Consider the following 23,557-nt stretch of genomic DNA (forward strand, 5'->3'; position numbering starts at 1 on the left):
TGATAGAAAGAGCAAGCGTGTGGTCATCCAATACCTGCTGAAAAAGGGGCATGAATGCACAGGAGACCCTTGATGACATGGTGGAAACATTAGGGGAGGAGCCCCTTCCTACTATACAGGGTGTACATTAAGTACGGGAATACTTTCAATTATTTGTTGCACAAGAACTAAACATTGTACACATGTCATACATACTGCATTTTAAAGAGAAACTCAAAGTTGTTTTAACATTCAATATGGGAACCATGAGTGACCCAGCAGACGCCACTAAGGTAATCGCATTCTTGCCATACCTGTGCCAGCATGGCATCGACTGTGGCAGGCAGTCATTTCCCGTATTCTCTCCTAGAGGTCTGGTACATTGCATGGTAGAGGCGGTACATGCACCAGATCTTTAATGTGTCCCCACAGAAAAAAGTCACACAAAGTGAGATCTGGTGATCGGCGAGGCCATTTTGTGAAACAGCTGTCTCCTCTTTAGTACGACCAATCCATTGCACCTGAACTCGCTATGTTTGCGACCAGCGCTGAATATCGGCAAATTACCAAACTACACTGTGGCAGTATATATGAAAAAAACTTTCAGGGTTTCTCTTCAAAATGACGTATGTATGGTATCTGTACAATGTTTGGTTCTTGTGCAATAAATAACTGAAGGTGTTCCCGGACTTTAAGTACACCCTGTACTGTGAAAAGTGTGTGGGAGAATTCAAACTGGGCGATACCTCCACCCAAGTAATCCTGTCTCTATCATCAGTTGCACTGAAAAACCTGATGATGGCTAGAGAATTTTTCAACAAACCATTGTGACAACTGGACAACGAGAACCAGCAGTATACATGCTGATGGTTCCATCCTTCTTTATTACATTCTCCCTTTCAAAGGTACACAGAATAAAATGACAAATAATGCTATGATGCCTCTATTATGTCAACAGCATGTTTACTAGTGGCGGGACACAAGCTAGGAGTTTTAAGAGGGTATTTGTGACACATTAAGACGAAGGATGGGAGGGGGTGAATGGAAAGACACGATTTTACAGCAATCATGGGACAGACACTGCAAACATATTATTGAAATTTAATGGTTACCAAGGCAGGGTGCATCTGAAAAGTGTTCAACTGATTAGACTTCATTTAAGGATACATTTCAAGACTAACATAGTACTGTATAAGAAGACAGATACTCCGAGTTGCAAGATAATTATGTCACGGCCTGCTATGACAAATCTGAAACCCAGTGAAGTAATGTGATGGTATGCAAAGGGGGGGGGGGGGGGGGGGAGACGAGACAGAGAGAGAGATACGAGTCATTAAAGCAACCCTAAGGACTAAGCTGAAGCAAACTGAACACACACATTGTGCTCTATGCAAAGAAATTTCTTTAAGATGAAGGCAGTGCTTCCAGGTGAAGCTAAATTACTGCCTTAAGTAAAATAGTTTTGTGACTGATGATCTGTTTTCTTCTTCTTCTTCAGATGCTCTTGTTTTTTCAGTCTGCACAGGTATTACATGAAACACACGTTATCATTGTTTCAAAGCTCTGGTGGATGTGATGGCTGGCAAGATGTTAATAAACTTAGTGCTGAACCTCAAGTCTTTTAAGCTTAAACCTCTGTCCCTGTTTATTAGGTTTTCTGATATCTCTACTTCAACTGACTCAATAGAGCTATTGCAGAATCCAGGTGTTTGTACCACAAAACTGGTGTCATTGTACAAGGGAGCATCAAGAAGCCTTTGCCTCGTTATTACTAGCCGAACTTTTCCCAGGATTATCTCTGAGAATTCAGAACATGGGGCTCTCATAAACGGGGAGACTACATTGAAACTGAACTCCCTGGCAGATTAAAACTGTGTGCCGGACCGAGACTCGGACTCTTGATCTTTGCCTTTGGCGGGCAATTGCTCTACCAAATGAGCTACCCAAGCACGACTCACGCCCCATCCTCACAGCTTTACTTCTGCAAGTATCTAGTCTCCTACCTTTCAAACTTCACAGAAGCTCTCCTGCGCAGGGAAAGTTGTACCACAAAGAATGTAAAGGGATGCACCAATGGAGTGACCAAAGGCGACAGCATACCTGACTCAGCAGGTGAGAAAAAATAAAATTACATATTCACATAGAGAATCTACACTTAGTAGCCATGTACATTGTCTGTAGTTTTGGGTACTTATATAATTGTTTTTCACTGTACGTGATCATTTAAACTTCTACCTGTTTCACAAATTCTGAAACCCTATGAGTAAGTGTCCCATTTCCATGCTCATTTTGGATAGTATTATCTGCTACAAAAGTTTCAGGAATATGTTGAAATTGGAAAAGTGGTAAACTACAAATGTGATATCGTGAGGAAATTGTTGAAATTGATCTTTGTTAAAGTGACCATTCGTTCCACATACTGAGGTTTCTAAAGATTCTAACATTGCATTAGTTTCTAACCCTGTCTTCTAAATACTTAATAACCACCTCCATGTAGTGGGCTCCCAGGTTTTCTGGATGCGATTAGTGTTTTGTTTCTGCTTGTTCAGCTGCGTTGTTTGCATTATGTACAACATTTCAACGACCAATCCAAACTTTGCTCTTCGTATACATGTTGCCTGGAATCCAACCAGCAAAGTCAAATACCCTCTGTAGAGTCTTCAAAACGAATGGATCATAACAACCCGGTCATAAGCAGAATCAGTGCAGTCAAGAACATACGCATGTCAGAAAACAAAATTGTTACTTTCATGTTGTTGTTGTTGTTGTTGTTGTTGTTGTTTTCAGTCCTGAGACTGGTTTGATGGAGCTCTCCATGCTACTCTATCCTGTGCAAGCTTTTTCATCTCCCAGTACCTACTGCAACCTACATCCTTCTGAATCTGCTTAGTGTATTCATCTCTTGGTCTCCCTCTACGATTTTTACCCTCCACGCTGCCCTCCAATACTAAATTGGTGATCCCTTGATGCCTCAGAACATGTCCTACCAATCGATCCCTTCTTCTGGTCAAGTTGTGCCACAAACTTCTCTTCTCCCCAATCCTATTCAATACCTCCTCATTAGTTACGTGATCTACCCACCTTATCTTCAGCATTCTTCTGTAGCACCACATTTCGAAAGCTTCTATTCGCTTCTTGTCCAAACTATTTATCGTCCATGTTTCACTTCCATACATGGCTACACTCCATACAAGTATTATCAGAAACGACTTCCTGACACTTAAATCTATACTCGATGTTAACAAATTTCTCTTCTTCAGAAACGCTTTCCTTGCCATTGCCAGTCTACATTTTATATCCTCTCTACTTCGACCATCATCAGTTATTTTAATCCCCAAATAGCAAAACTCCTTTACTACTTTAAGTGTCTCATTTCCTAATCTAATTCCCCTCAGCATCACCCGACTTAATTCAACTACGGTCCATTATCCTCATTTTGCTTTTGTTGATGTTCATCTTATATCCTCCTTTCAAGACACTGTCCATTCCATTCAACTGCTCTTCCAAGTCTTTTGCCATCTCTGACAGCATTAAAATGTCATCGGCGAACGTCAACATTTTTATTTCTTCTCCATGGATTACCTACACCGAATTTTACCTACACCGAATTTTACTTTTGTTTCCTTTACTGTTTGCTCAATATACAGATTGAAGAGCATCGGGGAGAGGCTACAACCCTGTCTCACTCCCTTCCCAACCACTGCTTCCCTGTCATGTCCCTCGACTCTTATAACTGCCGTCTGGTTTCTGTACAAATTGTAAATAGCCTTTTGGTCCCTGTATTTTACCCCTGCACCTTTAGAATTTGAAAGAGTATTCCAGTCAACATTGCCAAAACCTTTCTCTAAGTCTACAAATGCTAGAAACGTAGGTTTGCCTTTCCTTAATCTATTTTCTAAGATAAGTCGTAGGGTCAGTATTGCCTCACGTGTTCCAACATTTCTGCGGAATCCAAACTGATCTTCCCCGAGGTCAGCTTCTACTAGTTTTTCCATTCGTCTGTAAAGAATTCGCATTAGTATTTTGCGGCTGTGACTAATTAAACTGTTAGTTCTGTAATTTTCACATCTGTCAACACCTGCTTTCTTTGGGATTGGAATTATTATATTCTTCTTGAAGTCTGAGGGTATTTTACCTGTCTCATACATCTTTCTCACCAGATGGTAGAGTTTTCTCAGGACTGGCTCTCCCAAGGCCCTCAGTGGTTCCAATGGTATGTTGTCTACTCCTGGGGCCTTGTTTCGACTCAGGTTTTTCAGTGCTCTGTCAAACTCTTCACGTAGTATCTTGTCTCCCATTTCGTCTTCATCTACATCCTCTTCAATTTCCATAATATTGTCCTCAAGTACATTACCCTTGTATAGACCCTCTATATACTCCTTCCACCTTTCTGCTTTCCCTTCTTTGCTTAGAACTGGGTTTCCATCTGAGCTCTTGATATTCATACAAGTAGCTCTCTTTTCTCCAAAGGTCTCTTATTTTCCTGTAGGCAGTACCGTATTTACTCTAATCTAAGCCGCACTTTTTTTCCGGTTTTCGTAATCCAAAAAACCGCCTGCGGCTTAGAATCGAGTGCAAAGCAAGCGGAAGTTATGAAAAATGTTGGTACGTGCCGCCACAACTAACTTCTGCCGTCGAATATATGTAGCGCGACACAGACATGCTTTGTAGGCACAAAGATAAATACTGGCGCCAAAACCTCTGAGTCAGTAAATAAATTTAAAAAAAAAAGTGTAAGACGAGTTTTTTTTCTCCGCCGCGAGTTTCGACCACTGCATTTTCATACATTATCCAACGAATTAAATACAAATTCTGTATTGTTCATCTTCGAATGTAGCACAATTTCAGTGTACTACGAAAATCTAACTGGCAAGACTGTTCAGGATGTTTGTCAATATGGCCAACTCTACGTTCTGAATTTTTTCCTATCTGTGAGAAGAGATGGTTGCTAATAGGAACCTGATGAAATTTGAATCATATACAGTATTCTCTTCACCATAAGAATAATACGAATATAAACATTTTGCCATGTATTCTTTCGTGTTTGCTGCTATCTCATTTAAATCCTGTCTGCCTAATAAACTACGAAACTAGAGTCAGACAACAGCAAACGCGGAAGAATATACGTATCGTGTCATGTTTATATTCGTGTTATTCTTATGCCTAATAATGATACAGTCTGAAATGAAGCACGGCAAGTGACTAGATTTTTAAATCTAAGATGACTAATTTCTGTGCAGAATTTGATGTAATAAAGAACTGACCGCAAAGATTTTCAAACGGAGAAAAATTTTCGCCTAACTCTCGTTCAGAACATGTTCTATCATACGCAGTCTATTATTTGATTCTTGTTGATCATTATCAAAGAAAGCAGCAGTGTAAGTAACAACATATAGCAGTCTCTTGCTATTGTTTAGCTAATGAGACGATTCCTCTCTTTTTTGTTTTAATTGTACGCGGCGGTAGCGCGCACAAAAACAAGCCATGCCGCGAGCCGCGACAGGCCGTAAACACGCACTATCAGAATGCGACAAACAATGCATGACACAGTACAGTAATGCATTTTCAGCTTAAAAGTGACGCAAACACCTATAACAAAGAAAACGGCACTTATCAGATCAAAGCAAAATAGGCAATCGATTCAAACCAGACGAAGCACGTGAAAAAGGAAGGGTACCCGCATAAATACGGACGGAACGCCTGACGCATAGCAATGGCTACGTGGTAAAGCTTAACTGCTAAGCTTACGACTAGAACCAAACTACTGTAGCTATATTGTCATTCATTCGACCTAAATTGTGTCTCATATTACAATGGACCAACTTTTTTTCGATTTGGAGGTGTGGCCTAAAACTTTTCTCTCCCTTTGAATTTCGAGTCTCAAATTTCAGGTGCGGCTTAGATTCGGGAAATTTTTTTTTCCTTGATTTCGAGTCTCATTTTTCAGGTGCGGCTTAGATTCGAGTGCGGCTTAGATTCGAGTAAATACGGTATCTATCTAACCCCTAGTGAGGTAAGCCTCTACATCCTTACATTTGTCCTCTAGCCGTCCCTGCTTAGCCATTTTGCACTTCCTGTCAATCTCATTTTTGAGACGTTTGTATTCCTTTTGGCTGCTTCATTTACTGCATTTATATATTTTCTCCTTCCATCAAGTAAATTCAACATATCTTCTGTTACCCAAGGATTTTTACTAGCCCATGTCTTTTTACCTACTTGATCCTCTGCTGCCTTCACTACTTCATCCCTCAGAGCTACCCATTCTTCTTCAACTGTATTTATTTCCCCCATTCCTGTCAACTGTTCCTTTATCCTCTCCCTGAAACACTGTACAACCTCTGGTTTATTCAGTTTATCCAGGTCCCATCTCCTTAAATTCAAACCTTTTTGCAGTTTCTTCAGTTTTAATCTACAGTTCATAACCAACAGATTGTGGTCGGAGTCCACATCTGCCCATGGAAATGTCTTACAATTTAAAACCTGGTTCCTGTATCTCTGTCTTACCATTATATAATCTATCTCATACCTTCTAGTATCTCCAGGATTCTTCCACATATACAACCTTCTTTTATGATTCTTGAACCAAGTGTTAGCTATGATTAAGTTATGCTCTGTGCAAAATTCTACCAGGCGGCTTCCTCTTGCATTTCTTAGCCCCAATCCATATTCACCTACTACGTTTCCTTCTCTTCCTTTTCCTACTCTCGAATTCCAGTCACCCATGACTATTAAATTTTCGTCTCCCTTCACTACCTGAATAATGTCTTATTTCATCATACATTTCTTCAATTTCTTCGTCATCTGCAGAGCTAGTTGGCATATAGATTTGTACTACTGTTGCAGGCGTGGACTTCATGCGTATCTTGGTCACAACAATGCGTTTGCTGTGCTGTTTGTAGTAGCTTACCCGCATTCCTATTGTTTTATTCATTATTAAACCTACTCCTGCATTACCCCTATTTGATTTTGTATTTATAATCCTGTATTCACCTAACCAGAAGTCTTGTTCCTCCTGCCACCGAACTTCACTAATTCCTACTATATCCAGCTTTAACCTATCCATTTCCCTTTTTAAATTTTCTAACCTACCTGCCCGATTAAGATATCTGACATTCCACGTTCCGATCCGTAGAATGCCAGTTTTCTTTCTCCTGATAACGACGTCCTCTTCAGTAGTCCCCGCCCGAAGATCCGAATGGGGGACTATTTTACCTCCAGAATATTTTACCCAAGAGGATGCCATCATCATTACCCATACAGTAAAGCTGCATGCCCTCGGGAAAAATTACGGCTGTAGTTTCCCCTTGCTTTCAGCCGTTCGCAGTACCAGCACAGCAAAGCCGTTTTGGTTAGTGTTACAAGGCCAGATCAGTCAACCATCTATACTGTTGCCCCTGCAACTACTGAAAAGGCTGCTGCTCCTCTTCAGGAACCACACGTTTGTCTGGCCTCTCAACAGATACCCCTCCATCGTGGTTGCACCTACGGCACGGCCATCTGTATCACTGAGGCACTTAAGCCTCCCCACCAACAGCAAGATCCATGGTTCATGGGGGTGGTTACTTTCATAAAAATCCATAACAAGACGCAGGAAGCCACACAGTAATTGCTGTCACTCACAAACGGAGTGACAAGGATACATTGAAATCTTTGCTAAAGGGCTAAATTTTGCATCCAATCAGAAAATACTACCAAAAGCAGATTATATTATATTTGTGGAACATGTTGCAGCCTCTCTCCAAAGAGAAACAGAAGTAGCAAAGAACAAAATCTGTCACGCACTTACCAAGCTGCCGATGCTAAGATCAAACATCTCCATGAAAGAAAGTGTAGCACTTACAAATCTTTAAGACAAGCAACTGTAATTCTGCCAGCAGAGCCGGGCAGTGCTGTGGCCCTAATGTAATGTGTCGACTAAAATAAGATTATTTTCAATCGCTTGAATACATTAGTTACAGACAAACGTTCATCTTATGAATAAAATACAGGAAGATGATGATTGTTTTCAATGAGACAGGCTTGCTGTGTAATGTCCATTAACGGTCTTAGAATATAGACAGTGTGCCACCATGTCTACATGGCCTTCCTAAGACCCATAATTATTAATATTTGCTCACCTGAATACCTGCTGACAATAGATCTAAAATGCATTCTCAGCAAAAATGCGGGGAAATCTGAACAAGGCAAGTCCCAACACCGCTGACTTTCCTACAGAACCTGTCAACTGTGGTTCCATGATACAGATATTATGGTCAGTTTCAATGTAGAACAGAATGAGATTTTCACTCTGCAGCAGAGTGTGCACTGATATGATACTTCCTGGCAGCTTAAAACTGTGTGCTGGACTGAGACTCCAACTCGGGACCTTTGCCTTTCGCAGGCAAGTGCTCTACCAACTGAGCTACCCAAGCACGACTCATGCCCTGTCCTCACAGCTTTACTTCTGCCAGTATCTAGTCTCCTACCTTCCAAACTTTACAGAAGCTCTCCTGCGCAATGTTGTGTTTGTGTCACACATCATACTGCACCCTCTGCTAATCATTAGGTCACAAGCTAGGCTTTATCAGATTCTGGTTAAGTCTGATTTCTACTGCTTCTTTAATTCCAAAGACTCAGAGCCCCTTCACTATGTCAAGCTCCATGGAGTGCTCAGCTTCTCGACAATACAACAGTTGATATGGTGGGTTGGTAGAGTTCAGTTCAGCATTTATGCTAGTGGCATCATCTCTAAATTGCTCATACAGTCACCCTGATTTATGTTTTGCAACATTGGCAGCGGATACCATAAGACTGCTTGCTGTGGCTAAAGTCACCCGTCACACATACTAAGAGCCATCCTCTTGGGAGGAGGATGAAAGACGGACTTAATGTCATGCTTTCCTATGATGTTGTCAGTCTTGTTCAACATTTTACCTATGTATACGATGTACACTATTGCCTTGGCAGCCTCCTGCTCACATGCTTTCACATTGCTGCTCCTGCTCCTGCAACATGTACCATATTTGCTGGTTTTTATTTCCATTTCTTTTGAACATGGTTTTTAGGCGTTTGAGCTCTGCTAATTGGCTCTCATGGAGAACGCTTTTTCTCTGTAGACTTACCTGCACAAGATCTCTTCACAATAGAAGCTGTTGTGACAATGAAGCATTACACATAAATCCCTATGAATAGGTTTCCTGTATGTACTGTGCTTCAGCGTACCATCACATTTACATATCTCTACGGTATCCAGGAATGAGATAGCCCTGTTTTATTCTACTTCCATAGTGGACTGAGACAGAACAAATTCACATGTTTCAGCAATTTGTCCAATGTTTCTCAAAAGATAAGTATAAGTGTGCATTCCACATAGTGGTAGAAGTATGCCAGTTTTATAATGATCTGTAGCAAAATATTCTCCTGAAAGTGCTCCCTGTATAAATTTACTATTACACGTACTGGTGATTGGGCATCCCATGACCACATCATTTACCTGATTATAATGGTTGCCGTCTAATAGAAAGAGGTTGAGGTAAGCATGAGCTCTGACTGTCTTTTCAATGTGACTCCAAACTTCTTACTGACGAGTTTATGACCTACTCCAATGGCCACCTCGTGAAGACAAGAACCACGTCTAAGCTCACTGTTGAGTCACTTTCTCCTAGGCGAAGTCCTTCAATTCATTCCATGAAGCCTTCTGAGTTTCGTACATGTACGATTTTAGCTTCACCTCCAATCAACTTTCCTTTTTTATTCCTGCATTTTATTATCCAAGGCTGCCATCCTTGTTTCACCCCTCATTCCCTTAAACATTCTTCTCGTATCATTTTCACTTCCACATTCCTCGATGTCTATCAATCTATTTTTCTCATATTTTCTCTTTTTTGCTTCTGCAAATAATTTTTGCTTTCCACCTCTTTTCTTCATAACTTTGTCCGGTGAACTGTGTATTTTGCTGGCGCACCTTTTACCTCGCACTGCTTTGTTCCTCACATTTATTATTGCACCATTAACTTTGCCTTACTCCATTATCCAGTTCCAGCTTGACTTCCATTGTCTGCTGCATTAATCTTTCCATTAGTTGCCACTGCTCCTTGATGATAGCTGCCTCCTCAATGAATCACTCTCATCCTGTCATCCATTTCTCTTTGGAATTCTGCTCTTTCCCTCTCATTGGTGATGATTGGATCCACATAATACTTCTTATTCTTTCCTACATGGTTTCAGATTTTTGTTGGTATCCTCTGCCTCTGCTTGACCATACAAATCTACATCAGCCTGCCTCCTCATCTTAACATCCTTAATGTCTGAGCCATGCCTTCTTTGCAGACATCACTTGTGAGATTTTTCCTTACAGTAAAAATCAACCAGCCTCATGCTCTGTATATAGACTGCACTTTCCCACATTGGTCAAAACACTGTTTCTCTTCCCACTTAAGCATTAATAGCTCCTATTACTTTCACATTATTTTTCACTATTGCATCATATAAGCCTTCAAGCTTGCTTTGTCAATGGGTACAAGTCAGTGTCATAACGAAGAATTTCCATTTTTGTTCTCAGTGCGCATATCCTAGCATTTATGGGCTTGAAATTTGATATTGCTGAATTGTACTCGCTGTGTACTAGCAAACCAGTTCCAAGATTGGCTGTACTTCTGCTGCTGCAAAACACTGTTTAGTCACCAGAATCCAACATCAATGTCTCCTTCCACCTAATCTTTAACACTGCTATTCATATTTGGTACTTTTCCCATTGGTCCTTCAAGTTTCTGAAGTAGGCATGTTAAGATCAGTCTGTGCCCTTTGCTTGGTGATCAGTATAAAGGCTGTCCACTCTTCTTCTCTACTGCACTCCTGAGAAACAGCATTGTGGCACTCCAGTACTGGGGTAGTGCACTATAAAAGTGATGTAGAGGCTGTTGTGAAATAGCTCGTAATGATAGATCAACAATTTCTGGAGCTTTGTCAGCATCAAATAACACTGCAGGAGCACCAGCAGGTACAACAAGTATAGCAGGAGTAGACAAGAGTTGATCAAGTATAATGAGGAGCTGATCCAAAACATGCATGCAGCTGGTGGGACAAGCACTGGTGGGGAAACCTCTGCCTCAGCCCTTACTGGTTGCTGCAGATTCCACAGTCCAGAGCACTCTCTTAGCAAGCAGTAGTAGCAGCCCTTATGAAACTGTGCAAAAGCTGTGGCCAGCACAGACCCAGAAGCTTTGTGATAGCAGATCTTATAGGCCTTATTCATAAATGCAGGTCTGAATGTGCAAATTGTGCACTCACATATGCTGCTTCTTTAGAGATTTAGTTGCACCGGACAAGGAGGTCCAGTGTACAGCTTCAGAATAACTTCAAATAACGCACAATAGCAAATATTATCTGAACTTTAGAGGTGTTAGTAGCATCTTAAAATGTGTTTTCTGATAGCTCATCTCTCCTCTGCATGCCAGCAAGTTAGTCTTCCAGGTGACACTCACAGTGAGTCCTGACATGAAAATACTTCTTGCTCCAAAATAGATTGGACTTAGTAAACAGATGCAACCTAACCAAGTGCCTAAACAGAGCACACCTTCTATAGATAATAAGGAAAGATCCCCCTCATTAATGCTCTTTCTTGTCCGAACTGTTGGAGGCACCACAAGCATTACCAGTGTTCAGTTTTACGACACATTAGATTTGTAACAAGCAAGGGCACTTAGCAGTAGTGAACAAGAGCATGGAAACATCACTGCAGGTCAATGTGCTAGTGTTAATCAACAAAGTCTGGGTGGTAAAACCTGAACAAGTGTCCACATTCACTTTAACTCATCTCGGCAGAACATGGCCAAGTGTCTGATAAACTTCCAATTGAGTTGGATATCAGCAATACTATGGCCCATTTCCAGGGGAATACAGATACTGCAGTTTCTCTGAATGATGAGAAATACTTATTAGTGTTGAGCACTAAGGATGCTGAATGTTGTGTCATTCCACATCTGCTCCATGGCCACATCCTCCAGCTGCAACATACATCCCACTGCTTGATGTCTAAGATGAAAGCTTTAGCTCAGCACCACCTTGACTGATCTCTGATAGACAGTAGATCATGCAGTGCATACCTGCCAGACTTGCACTCACAACCAAGCCTCCCAAGCAGAAAGTTTTTCTCATGGCCCTGGCCTCAACACCCTTGGAAGAAGACAAACATTGAATTTACTAGCCCTCTTCAGTGTACAATGTGATCACTTTTCAATTTTCCAAACATGGCATGTGTGTCTTACAACTGCACACACCCTAATCAGAGCACTTGCGACCCCCCCCCCCCCCCCCCCCGGTCCGTCCCTCCCAACTCATGACTTAGTATTAAGGCAATGGAATACAGCACATACCACTGCTCATTTCCAACCAGTGTGAAACTCTGAAGTGGAGCAGGTGGTTAGAACCTTTGAAGCAAAACTGAAAAAGGCACTGGCGTTGATGCCCCCTGAAGAGTTCTCAACAGCATTTCTTGCTACCTAGAAATCCACCCCAGTCAGTGGATAACGCCCAGCTGAAACAGTGCATTGCTGCAGGCCATACACACTCCTTTATCTTTTGCATACTGTCCTGCAGACTCCAAGTCCTAGCTACACACCCCAATGCCAGCAGGGTGCTGCTACGTGGGCTCGCACATCCAACTAGGAGCTGCTTTGGGCACTGGGCATCATTCTCAGCAACAAGGGGCACCAAATGTTCCTTGTTGACCAGACCAGAGCACATTCTCCATCACCAAAACCAGTGGGAATTGTGACACACGTTGCCTACTCTATTCTTCATGCTAGCACGGGGGATTTCCTGCCCCCACCACTCGCCGAACTGGTGCAGGACTGACACCCTACCGAGGATGAGTCACTTCCTCCAACACTGCCCTGACCAACAGTCAATGCCCCTTCAGCGACTGCAGCCTCCAGTGGTCCAGGCAGACAATGAACAAGATGCCACTGGGATGGAAATTTTGTACACCCTGTCTATTGAGTTTTTGATCACGTCTTTTTGGTCTGGAGTGGTGGTTAGAATTTTTTAGGGTGACAGTAAATATGCTTGGCTTTTCTACATATCCTGTGGCCCAACGTCCTGCCCTTCATTTGAGTAGCCATTTGAGCCACTGGCAAGGCTATGCATATGAAGCTCCCTTCGTCCCTGCAGGTAAAGCACAGGTCTTGTCATTTCTGACCCTATATGCCTATTAAGGGAAGAGATATTTAGCATCACCACTGGATTCAGACACCGATATCCAGATGAATGTACCAGCATTCGCCGTTCAGAGTTGTACATTTTCATGACTGCACAAGTTGGCTAGGTCCTCTGGCAGCATAGGCAACGAGGAAAGTGCATATGCATTCCATGCCTAAATGTGTTCGTGTATCTGAAGCTCTCCCATGCTTGTTACTATTACCACACTGACATGCCTGTTCTAGGTTATACTCTCACTTCACATTCAGATTTCATTCTTACACTGTTGACAATTCTTTTGGCTCCACTTCAATTTACTCTCTGTTGTCCTTTGGGATTTTTATACGGTCTGCTATCATTTAATCTATCTTTATGGGCCACTTACCGTGTTCTTTAGAAACCATGTCGTGGCACTCTTCTACAGGGGTAGTGCATCATAAAAACCTTCAGACACACAGATTACCATAAAAATAAATGGATACAATGATCAACAACTACGAAATTTTGTTACACCAACATGAAAGCATGATGAGCTAGAGGCCCCAAACACAACAGTGTGCATCCAGTATGTGAGTACTACACAGATCAGGATCAATCATCCTAGAAAATCATTTCATCCATCTCCCAAGACTTTTGTTCTAACAGGATCCAGGAAGGACAACCTCAGCCGCTGCAAGCTGGGATACTTACAGTATCCTCTGCCAACATGGCAAAACATCATGCACAATTGAGAACAGATGACATGCACACACACGCCAAACAAAATTCTCAACCCACCAAACATAGCCACTCCACAGTATCTGGAAACTGCACACATGGAATATGGAAAGCACACGTAATCCAACGATTTCCGCGTGCGCACACGCACAGTACAGAGTTATTTGAAGCAGAAAAAATCTGAGAAAAAACCACACACACACACACACACACACACACACACACACACACAATTCTCAACTTACCACACCTTGCCATTAACACATTTAATTTATGAATATAATAGAGGGAAACATTCCACGTGGGAAAAATTCCTTGGTGCACGGCCAGCACATCTTGGCACAGTGTTACACCTTCCGGGTTATCTGGATACTTCCCACTGACACCAACCAATCAGAACTCCAGAGATGGGAACTTGCCCTTTAACATATATGCCATATATGCGTGTGCGCGCGCATTTACCTGTCCCTTCCCCCCCCCCCCCCCCCCCTCCCCTTAAGGTAAGTCTTTCCGCTCCCGGGATTGGAATGACTCCTTACCCTCTCCCTTAAAACCCACATCCTTTTGTCATTCCCTCTCCTTCCCTCTTTCCTGATGAAGCAACCAGGGGTTGCAAGAGCTTGAAATTTGTGTGTGTGTGTGTGTGTGTGTGTGTGTGTGTGTGTGTGTGTGTGTGTGTGTGTGTCAACATCCCAACACTTTTGTTTGGGAGTTACACATTTAATTTATTAATTTATACAATATACTTTACCGGAATCTGCAATGTTGCTCATTGCACTATCAACTTGAGCATGATGTTTTATGAAATAGGGTCTAATAACGTTGCGGTAAATAACCATAGAGCCATTTGCCTCCAGTGGAACAAAGCACCATATGAAGAACATGCACTGGAATCAGAAGAGAATCAGAATAATAACATGTAAAAAACTTGAATGTACTTACTTTTATTCGGCAACTAATTTATGTCAACTATACCTTTAGAAGCCAGTAAAATGGAAACCAGTGCACTAGAAGTCCAGAGAAAAACTCTGTTACAGAGAAAAGAGCAAAAACTACCCAGTATGTAAGCCACTTTGTGTCGTCATCTTTCTGCGGAGTCTCCAGTGCTTTTATTGAACGATATGCAGGATACACAAATCCAATCAAATTACAATACAGCTGAGCACCATACCCAAATACTAGATAAAAGCCAGTAAACACCAGACAACCTGAAACATTCAGCGTTAATTAGAACCTAAACAACTTATTACATCTGAGAGGTTTGAGAAATCACAAGTAGTGGCAGTCACTGATATGAATTGCTGGAGAACTGGGAGATGAACAGATCATTTTTAAGGAGAACACATTACCAGCAAGAATACTGCTTCACTGGAAAGAGCAACTGTAAAAACACATAACTTATAGGAACTTACTAAATTAAGTAATATATATCCTACAATCTGTTTTTCTTGTGGTGATTCACTAGTGTACTTACAGATATACAACTGAGTTACTGTTTCCATTTTTGCACAGTATTTTGACAACTGACTCAAAGACTACTTCAGGTGATGCAAATTGTTCTGTTTTAAGTCCAAGTAGCAACTATACAACTTGCAGCACCTGAAGATGACTGGGTCAGTCGTCGAAATATTGCACATTGATAGAAACAAACTGGTTGTACACCAGGAAGTACACCATTAACACCTGTCCTATTGTGGGGAAAAAAAATTAAATAGTAGGATCTGAGAAAATATTTATACTACTGAACATGAAAATTGAACTGTGACAAATTACCACCCACAGCTGTTCTCCAAAGCATTTTCTGTTCTTATCAGTCAAGTCAAGTGAAGAGCATGCAAATAGTTACCCAACTCACAACAATCAGATAAGAACCTTTATTACCACCTGCTTTCTGTTTCGAGCTCAGCAAACACTCCCACAATTGTGGCAGAAATGTTCCAGAACATAACGCAAAACTGCTTTATCATTTGAATCATAAGCAAAGAATTTATAAGACAAATGTACATAAAACACAATACAGTTTCTATTATTTTCGGATGGTGCAAAATATATTCTGTTCTATACTAATCTAATCCATTCCATTCCCCCGTCCTAAAGAGAATCCTGTAATGCTCAACTGTAAAAATAAATATCAAAATTACAACTGAAAAGATTCAGACAAAAAAGGTAAAAAGATTCACACAATTATGACATTTAATGCTTCTCATAAATGTTTTGTGAGGCCATTTAGTACTGCATCAAATCAGAGTTTAAATTTGGCTATATGTTGAGGGATAAGCTTGTGATATTCATGTGATGGGCCTGGTGGTTGGATGAAAACACCACAAGGGTTGTAACTAGCAAGTTACTCTCCGCAGCTCCAGCACCCAGAACTGTGCATGCTGTAGAGCGGGCGAGAGAAAAAGGAGGCAGATGGACTGTCAAATCTGGAAGCTGAAATAGTGCAATCCTCACATTTATTGGTGCAAAGTTCTTTCTATTCTAAGTAATTTTAACATGTACAATGCCAGACTATGTCTTTAAATATATTTATCACTTGTGCAGCTGTGGACATATTTTTAGAAATCTGCCCCAGACAGAGAAAGCAAGAGCAATAATCGAGTCCAATCTCTGTCCTGTATTTAGACAGCACTTGGTAAATGTTGCATTTTTACTTGTCATAATCACTGCTTCGTATTCTTCCTTAATTGAAAGGCAAGTTTCACCAACACAGGATACAAACACCCCCACCACGATGGGAAATACTGATGACAAATCTCCTTTACAAGCCATCAAATGATGCTATATAACACACGTTCACTGAAACAACTACATTATTGTCAGTTAGCATATGGCTCAAATGGACACAGATAACATTTTAAGCAACTTTAAGATTGAATGAATTTGATCTTTTGATGTTTTTACCCCCTCCCCTTTTTCAAGATAATCGTTTCTGTTTAACAACCAGTACAATAAACAAACTTAGAATATTGTTCACTTTAAAAATATTAGCAAAATATCTTTCCAACAATCCTCCAATATTCTGCTCCTACATTTAACTAATTAGTGGGTTGAAAACTTCAGTTATTTGACAACATGTCTGGTGCAAAATAGAGAGTATAGAGAAACCAATGCCTTAAATATATTACTGAAGAAATAATTCATACAGGAAAACAGTGTGATGATATTGTGCAACTGCTACACAGAATTCCAAATAAATGACAGAAATGAGCATTCCTGGTGTTCTAGTGCAAACTGAACCACAACTTTCCAGAAATAACAAATCTGCAGCCAGACATCATCTGGTCACCGTATTCAGGTGAGAACGCTATTTGCTATATCTTATCGAACTAATTGCTGAATTATTGTTAAACTATTTGTATAATCCAACTGTAGACCTGACAATAGTATTATGAACTAATTTGAAGTAACTAAGTCACTAAGCTCTGATAAAACTCTAAATGTGTTTAACAAAGAGAAACCTGGTGCACTGATCCTCTTGTTTATCATGAATCTCCCTCACGAGAGAGAGAGAGAGAGAGAGAGAGAGAGAGAGAGAGAGAGAGAGAGAGAGAGAGAGAGAGAGAGAGAGAAAGGGGGGGGGGGGGGACAACAAAAGTGTAGAACCAAGACCAATAACCTTAATGCCTGTCTGCAGCAGGAGACTGGAGCATATTAAATGAGTTTCCTAGTGGGTAAAGATTCTGTCCATGAACACAGTGCAAAACTGCTAGGTCATCGGTCCCTTGTTCCAATTCAAATAATTCCACATTCCACAAGGGTGAGGGTAAAACAAACAAGACATACAACACAAAGCTAACAAAAAGGAAAAACCACAAGAACGACATAAGGGCAAACAAACACTAAAATTGACAAGAAAACCACAAAGGTGCAAGAAACAGGTAGAACAAATTGAAACAAGAGAGCAGATGACCATGGCTGGCTGATCACAAGAAGAAAAAGGATAAGCCAGCCACTCTGTGACATTAAAACCTCCAGCCTACAAGCACTAGTGTGGAGAACACAGAGGGACATGTGCTACAACTTAGATAGAATGATAAAACCCACCTTCATGTATAAAACGTAAAATTAAAGTAGCCAATGAGGCATTGTCAGATAAAATTAATGGTAACGAGTCCGGTAATTGAAGATTTCATTGCAGGGCAGCCAAAGCAGGACAGCTCTACAATATACGGGCCAATGTCAACCGGGCGCCTCACAGACACGGAGGCAGGTCTTCACAGTGCAGGAGATAGCCGTGGGTCACTCAAGTGTGGCCAATGTGGAGCCGACAGAACTACAGAGCCCTGCGAGAGGCCTGCACGGAAGACTTGCGAACATTCTTAGTCTCCTTAATGATACAAAGTTTGTTGTGCATACTATTATGCCATTCCGTCTCCCAAAGCTGAAAAATATTACAGCATAACATTGAATGCAAGTCAGTTTCAGAGATGCCCATCTGCAGAAGCGGTTTCCTTGCTGCCTGTTTGGTCAGCCTGTCGGCGAGTTCATTTCCTGGGATTCCAACATGATCTTGGATCCAGACAAACGCCACTGAATGACTGGATCATTCCAGGGTATAGATGGACTCCTGGACAGTCGCTACCAAAGGATGGCAAGGGTAGCACTAGTCGATAGATAGTAAGCTACTAAGGGAGTCAGTACAGAGAAGAAACTGACACGCCAGAGCATGAATGGATGTGCACATGTGCAGGAAATATGGCCGCCACCTCTGCAGTGAATACACTGCAACCATCAGGCAAGGAATGCTGTTCAATATGGCTTCTGTGGACGTAGGTGAAGCCAACATGACCATCAGCAATCGAGCCGTCCATGTAAACCATTTCAGAGCCACAAAACACGTCAAGAATCACGAGGAAGTGACAGCGGAGAGCTGCGGGGTTAACTGAGTCCTTAGGGCCATACAAAAGGTCCAGGCGAAGCTTCAGCCTAGGTTTACGGCACGGAGGTGTACGTGAATGGACTTCAAGTAGAGTTAGTAAAGGGAAAGACTCCAATTCAGACAGAAGCGATCAGTTGCAAACAGGTATCTTAAGACCTGACATCACATGTCACATCGATAAACTATAATCTTGACCTTCTCAGGGAGGGTATCCCCTTCAAAGGCCAGGATAAAATCACCAGTATTAATGCCATTGTCCTTTGAGCCCTTCTGAACACGCTGATCAAAGTGAACACCCTGCCGTCTTAGATTGTCGTCATCAGTTTGAATGATGAGGTCCCTGTGAAAAATTAAGCCTTGAACCATATTAAAAGATTGGTGTGGGGTAATGCACACAGGAATTGCGCCAAGATGGTCACTGGTACGAAGGGCCAAAGACTGGGCAGCTGAAGCAGTTTTGATCAACAACGAACCCAACCGCATCGTGCTCAGTGTGTCCACTTCACTAAACTTGTCCTAAATGTGTTCCACAAAAGAACAAAGGTTTGGTATTAGTGAAAGTATCCCCATCAATCCTGGTGCAAACCAGATAACGGGGTAATGGTTTCGCCCATAACCGACGATCCTGACCCTCCAAGGGGGTAGCCATGGAAGGGTAGGCCAAAGGGGCAGAAGAAGCAGCACGAAAAGAATCTTTTTCATTCAAAGAAACGATTGTAGAAGAATGGCCAGAGTTCTGGACCCATATGTGTTTCATTTGCATAGAGTCCGCCCTGATACCACCCACTCCAATCAGGGGCCTTCCCCACAGGCACCACCCAGCCACAGCAAGGGCACGGTGGCCAGTTCCGGGAGTTCCGATGCTCCAGGATGACAATCAACCACTCCTAGGCTTACAGGAGTAGAGATGGGCAAAACTGTTCTTTTCAGAGATTGGATCAGAACTGTTCACTCCCTGAAATGAATTAGCTCTTTTTCATGACTCACCACTCATTTGCAATAGAAAATAAATGGAAGGCACATTGCCCTTTAAACTTGGTTTATTCCAGTACTATACCTGTATTTTGATCTTATTTGATCCTATTTTGAAGTAACACAGATAATGAGTAAGAATTTTGTATTGTTTATTGAAATTTCCACGATATGACAAAGTTTTTGATTATTGATTTATTTTGCACTATCGTGGTTTTTTGGGTGATCGGAAAATGTTGTAACTTGAGATTTACATTAACAATATATTTGACTATAATGTATTAAAATTTCATTAACCTCATACAAATACATCGCAAGCCATATATTTTTAAAGTGAACGTTTCCTTTCGAAGACGCCTAAAATCGCAAAATCCGTACCAGAATAAGAAAAAGAAATATAAATTTGACTGTAAAACGAAAGTGCTGCATATAGCCTTACGCAGAATAAAACAAGGAAAATATTGGTGTATCACATTTTGCGATACGTTTATCGGTTCGCTCGTAATTAAAGCGTAAATTCGAGTGTCCATAATAAAAATCCCATAGTAAGAGGAGTCATCAGGAACCTAATCTAATCAGTTTAAACAAATAAAAATAAAATAAAAACAATTGATGTATACATAACATAATAATGTAATATACATAGCGGTATTACTACGAAGAACAATATCCAGTGGGGACGAACTCCGATGCAGAGGCGCTGAGTCGAGCAGGTCGAGCCGTGAGCTGTATTACTGCGTGAGCTGAGACCGCAGAGACCAGAGTGACACCTGAGTCGCTTTGCTCGACGCTCTGGCTAGAGTCGAGACGGTGGGGTGAGCGTTGAGCGGGCGAGTTCCGAGGGTGGGGGGGAGCGGTGAACTCACCCGCTCCGAGACAAATCGTCCGTTCCCTTGCGAGCAGGTTTTTGCAAGTAGTTCCTATGTTATCCGCTAGGTGGCTCTGTCCTGTTGCTCGCATCAACTGCCCAGAGGGCAGGACGTGCGACTGAAACGATCGCCGACAGAGTGCGATGCGAAGTTAAGCTGCGCCAGACACTGCACAGTGCACACGGCAGACGACGCACAGAGACGTCACGGCATATGTGAAACAAAATCCAATGGGGCAGTGCACAATGCAGGCAGCCAAGGTAGAAGCAGGGCAGAGGCCGGCGCTGGCTGTGTTGTGTGGCGTGCACTGTGCTCTGACTAGCAGAGGCGCTGCTGATATGCTCCGTCTCTCTCTCTCTCTCTCTCTCTCTCTCTCTCTCTCTCTCTCTCTCTCTCTCTGCCGTGGGAAACGTTTGGAGCTACCGTTCTTTTTTTCTGAATCACTGATTGTTCAATCCTTTGAAAGATTGAACTATGAATTAGTTCAAGAGCGGATCCCCCATCTCTAATCAGAAGTGTGGTCCCTGGGTGTTCAGGCGGCTCAACCAAAAGGGTTTATAGCGACCCCACCACACGGGCTGGTTATCGTGCTGGCTATGGGCCCTAGCATCAGACAATGACATAAAGGAAAAGATGGAAGGAAAGAGGAGGGCACACACCGGACACACTAGGTACGGTGCTCTTCCCAGATGGCTCACACTACAGAATAGAAATTTAGTAATGGAGGACAACCCCGGGGGTGACCACTGAATGCCAAAAGGATGAGGTAATTACGCAACAAAACAAAACCAAAGTGCAAAGCCAACATAACCAGGAGGATAGCGGGGCCAACATAAACAAGGACACCAAGAGAGGGAAGGTGCAAGGGCAGGAAAGGAGGGGAAGGGAAAGGAAATGTAGCCCAGGAAAGAAGGAAGGCTACAATAGCTCGGAGCCCCATGCTCGCCACACACATACTCACGAAAGGACCGTGAAACCCCCTGGGGGTTCAATGGAGGGACTCCAACCTCTACCAGGATGCTAGTCACCTGGCTTGTCCTTAAAGCTCCCAGCACTTGGCAGATGCCACAGTGGTGCACTGGGCCAAGTGAACGAAAAGCTGAGGGCGCCTCCAAACCATAAATCAGATTCCCATAGTCAAGGTGAGATCGAACAAGGGCTCTGCAGAGCTGCAGCAGCATAGAGCAATCTGCACCCCAGTTGATGTTGCTCCAGCAGTGGAGGGCATTGAGGTGCTGCCAGCCCTTCCGCTTAAGCTGACGAAGGTGAGGAAGCCAAGTCAATCGGGTGTCGAAAACCAATCCTAAAAATCTATATGTCTCCACTACAGCGAGTGAATTGTCATGAAGGAAAAGTTCTGGTTCCAAATGAACAGTACTATGTCAACAGAAGTGCATGACACGCAAATTTGCAGCTGAAAAAGCTGTGGGCTGCAGCCCATGACTGCCTTGTGGATGACTCCCTTTAGGCACCACTCAGCAACACCAGTACTGGAGGAGCACTACGAAATGCAAAGTCATCTGCACACAGGGAAGGTGAGATGGACTGCCCTACAGCTGCTTCTAGACCATTAATGGCCACTAAAAATAGACATATTCAATACAGAGCCTTGCAGGACCCCATTCTCCTGGATATGAGGGTACTATGGGAGGCACCAGCTTGGGACACAGAAAGTACTGAGTAACAGGAAATTTAGACAAAAATCGGGAGGGGGCCCCAGACCCCCCCCCCCCCCTCTCACATAACGGGGCAAGGATATAATGTCACCAGGTCATGTGTAACCTTTTTGTAGATAAAAAAAAGACGGCAACTAGGTGTTTGCATCTGGAAAAGGCCGTACGGATGACAGACTCGAGGGACACAAGATTATCAGTGGTAGAGCGCCCCTGGCAGAAACCTCCCTCGCATGAAGCCAGTAGGCCATGTGACTCCAGAACCCAACACAACCACTGGCTCACTATATGTTCTAGCAGCTTACAAAGAACACTGGTGAGGTTGATGGGCCGACAGCTATCCATATCAAGTGGGGTTTTATCAGGTTTGAGCATTGGAATGATGGTGCTCTCCCACCAATGCAATGGAAGGACTCCGTCCCACCAGATCCGGTTGAAGATGACGAGGAGATGTCGCTTGTAGTCGGACAAGAGATGTTTAATCATCTGACTGTGGATCCAATCTGGTCCAGGAGCTGTGTCGGGGCAAAGTGCAAGGGTGTTGACTAGCTCCCACTCTGTAAATGGCACATTATAGGGTTCACTGTGGCCATTTGAGGGTGTGAAAGGCTGGAGGATAATTCGCTGATGCAGAGGATTGAGTGTAGTGCTCGGCAGTTGCGTTTGTGTGGATAGATACCACTCCATCCATGTTAGCGCCAGGGACACCTGCTGGGGTCTGGTACCCAAAAACACACATGACCTTCGTACAGTCGTGACATATGGCACCCAATGGTCGAGATGTACCTCTCCCAACACGCCTGTTTCTGTCTTTTTATAAGCTGGCAAATAGGGAACGGAGCCATTTAAAATCTATTAGGTGCTCCAGGGGAGGTGCCGCTTATGTTGCTGTAGAGCCCGCCTACACTCTTTAATGGCTTCAATTTCTGGCGACCACGAAGATACTGTCTTTCGCTGGGGGCACCCTGAGGAAAAAGGGATCGCGTTTTCTGCCACAAAAACGATCGTTCTGGTGACCCACTCACACATCACATCGATGGTACCATGTGGGAGAGATTCAATGGTGACAGCAGAGGTGAATGCTTCCCAGTCTGCCTTGTTTAAAGCCTATTTGGGTACGGGTCCTTGGGCATGATGCTGGGAGAGTGACAGGAAGATGGGGAAGTGGTCACTACCACACAAGTGATCATGGGCTCTCCAGTGGACAGATGGGAGAAGTCCCCCTGGGCTGCTAAGTGGTAAATCAACAGTCAAGTAACTGCCATGAGCCTCACTGAAATGTGTGTGTG

The 23,557-nt window shown here is 42.7% G+C and overlaps 1 protein-coding gene across 1 annotated transcript in view; it reads right to left on the minus strand.

Annotated features, from left to right (window-relative positions):
• Nucleotides 1-23,557, minus strand: part of LOC126187809 (receptor expression-enhancing protein 6-like) — a 44,913-nt gene that overhangs the window by 4,761 nt on the left and 16,595 nt on the right. Inside the window, exons 3-4 of the mRNA XM_049929094.1 lie at nucleotides 14,848-15,080; nucleotides 14,624-14,759 (exon numbers count right to left, since the gene is read on the minus strand). Of these exons, the coding sequence (XP_049785051.1) occupies nucleotides 14,624-14,759; nucleotides 14,848-15,080 (369 nt within the window). The remainder of the gene's footprint in view (nucleotides 1-14,623; nucleotides 14,760-14,847; nucleotides 15,081-23,557) is intronic.

Source organism: Schistocerca cancellata, chromosome 5, assembly GCF_023864275.1.
Source record: "Schistocerca cancellata isolate TAMUIC-IGC-003103 chromosome 5, iqSchCanc2.1, whole genome shotgun sequence".
Lineage (NCBI taxonomy): Eukaryota > Metazoa > Arthropoda > Insecta > Orthoptera > Acrididae > Schistocerca > Schistocerca cancellata.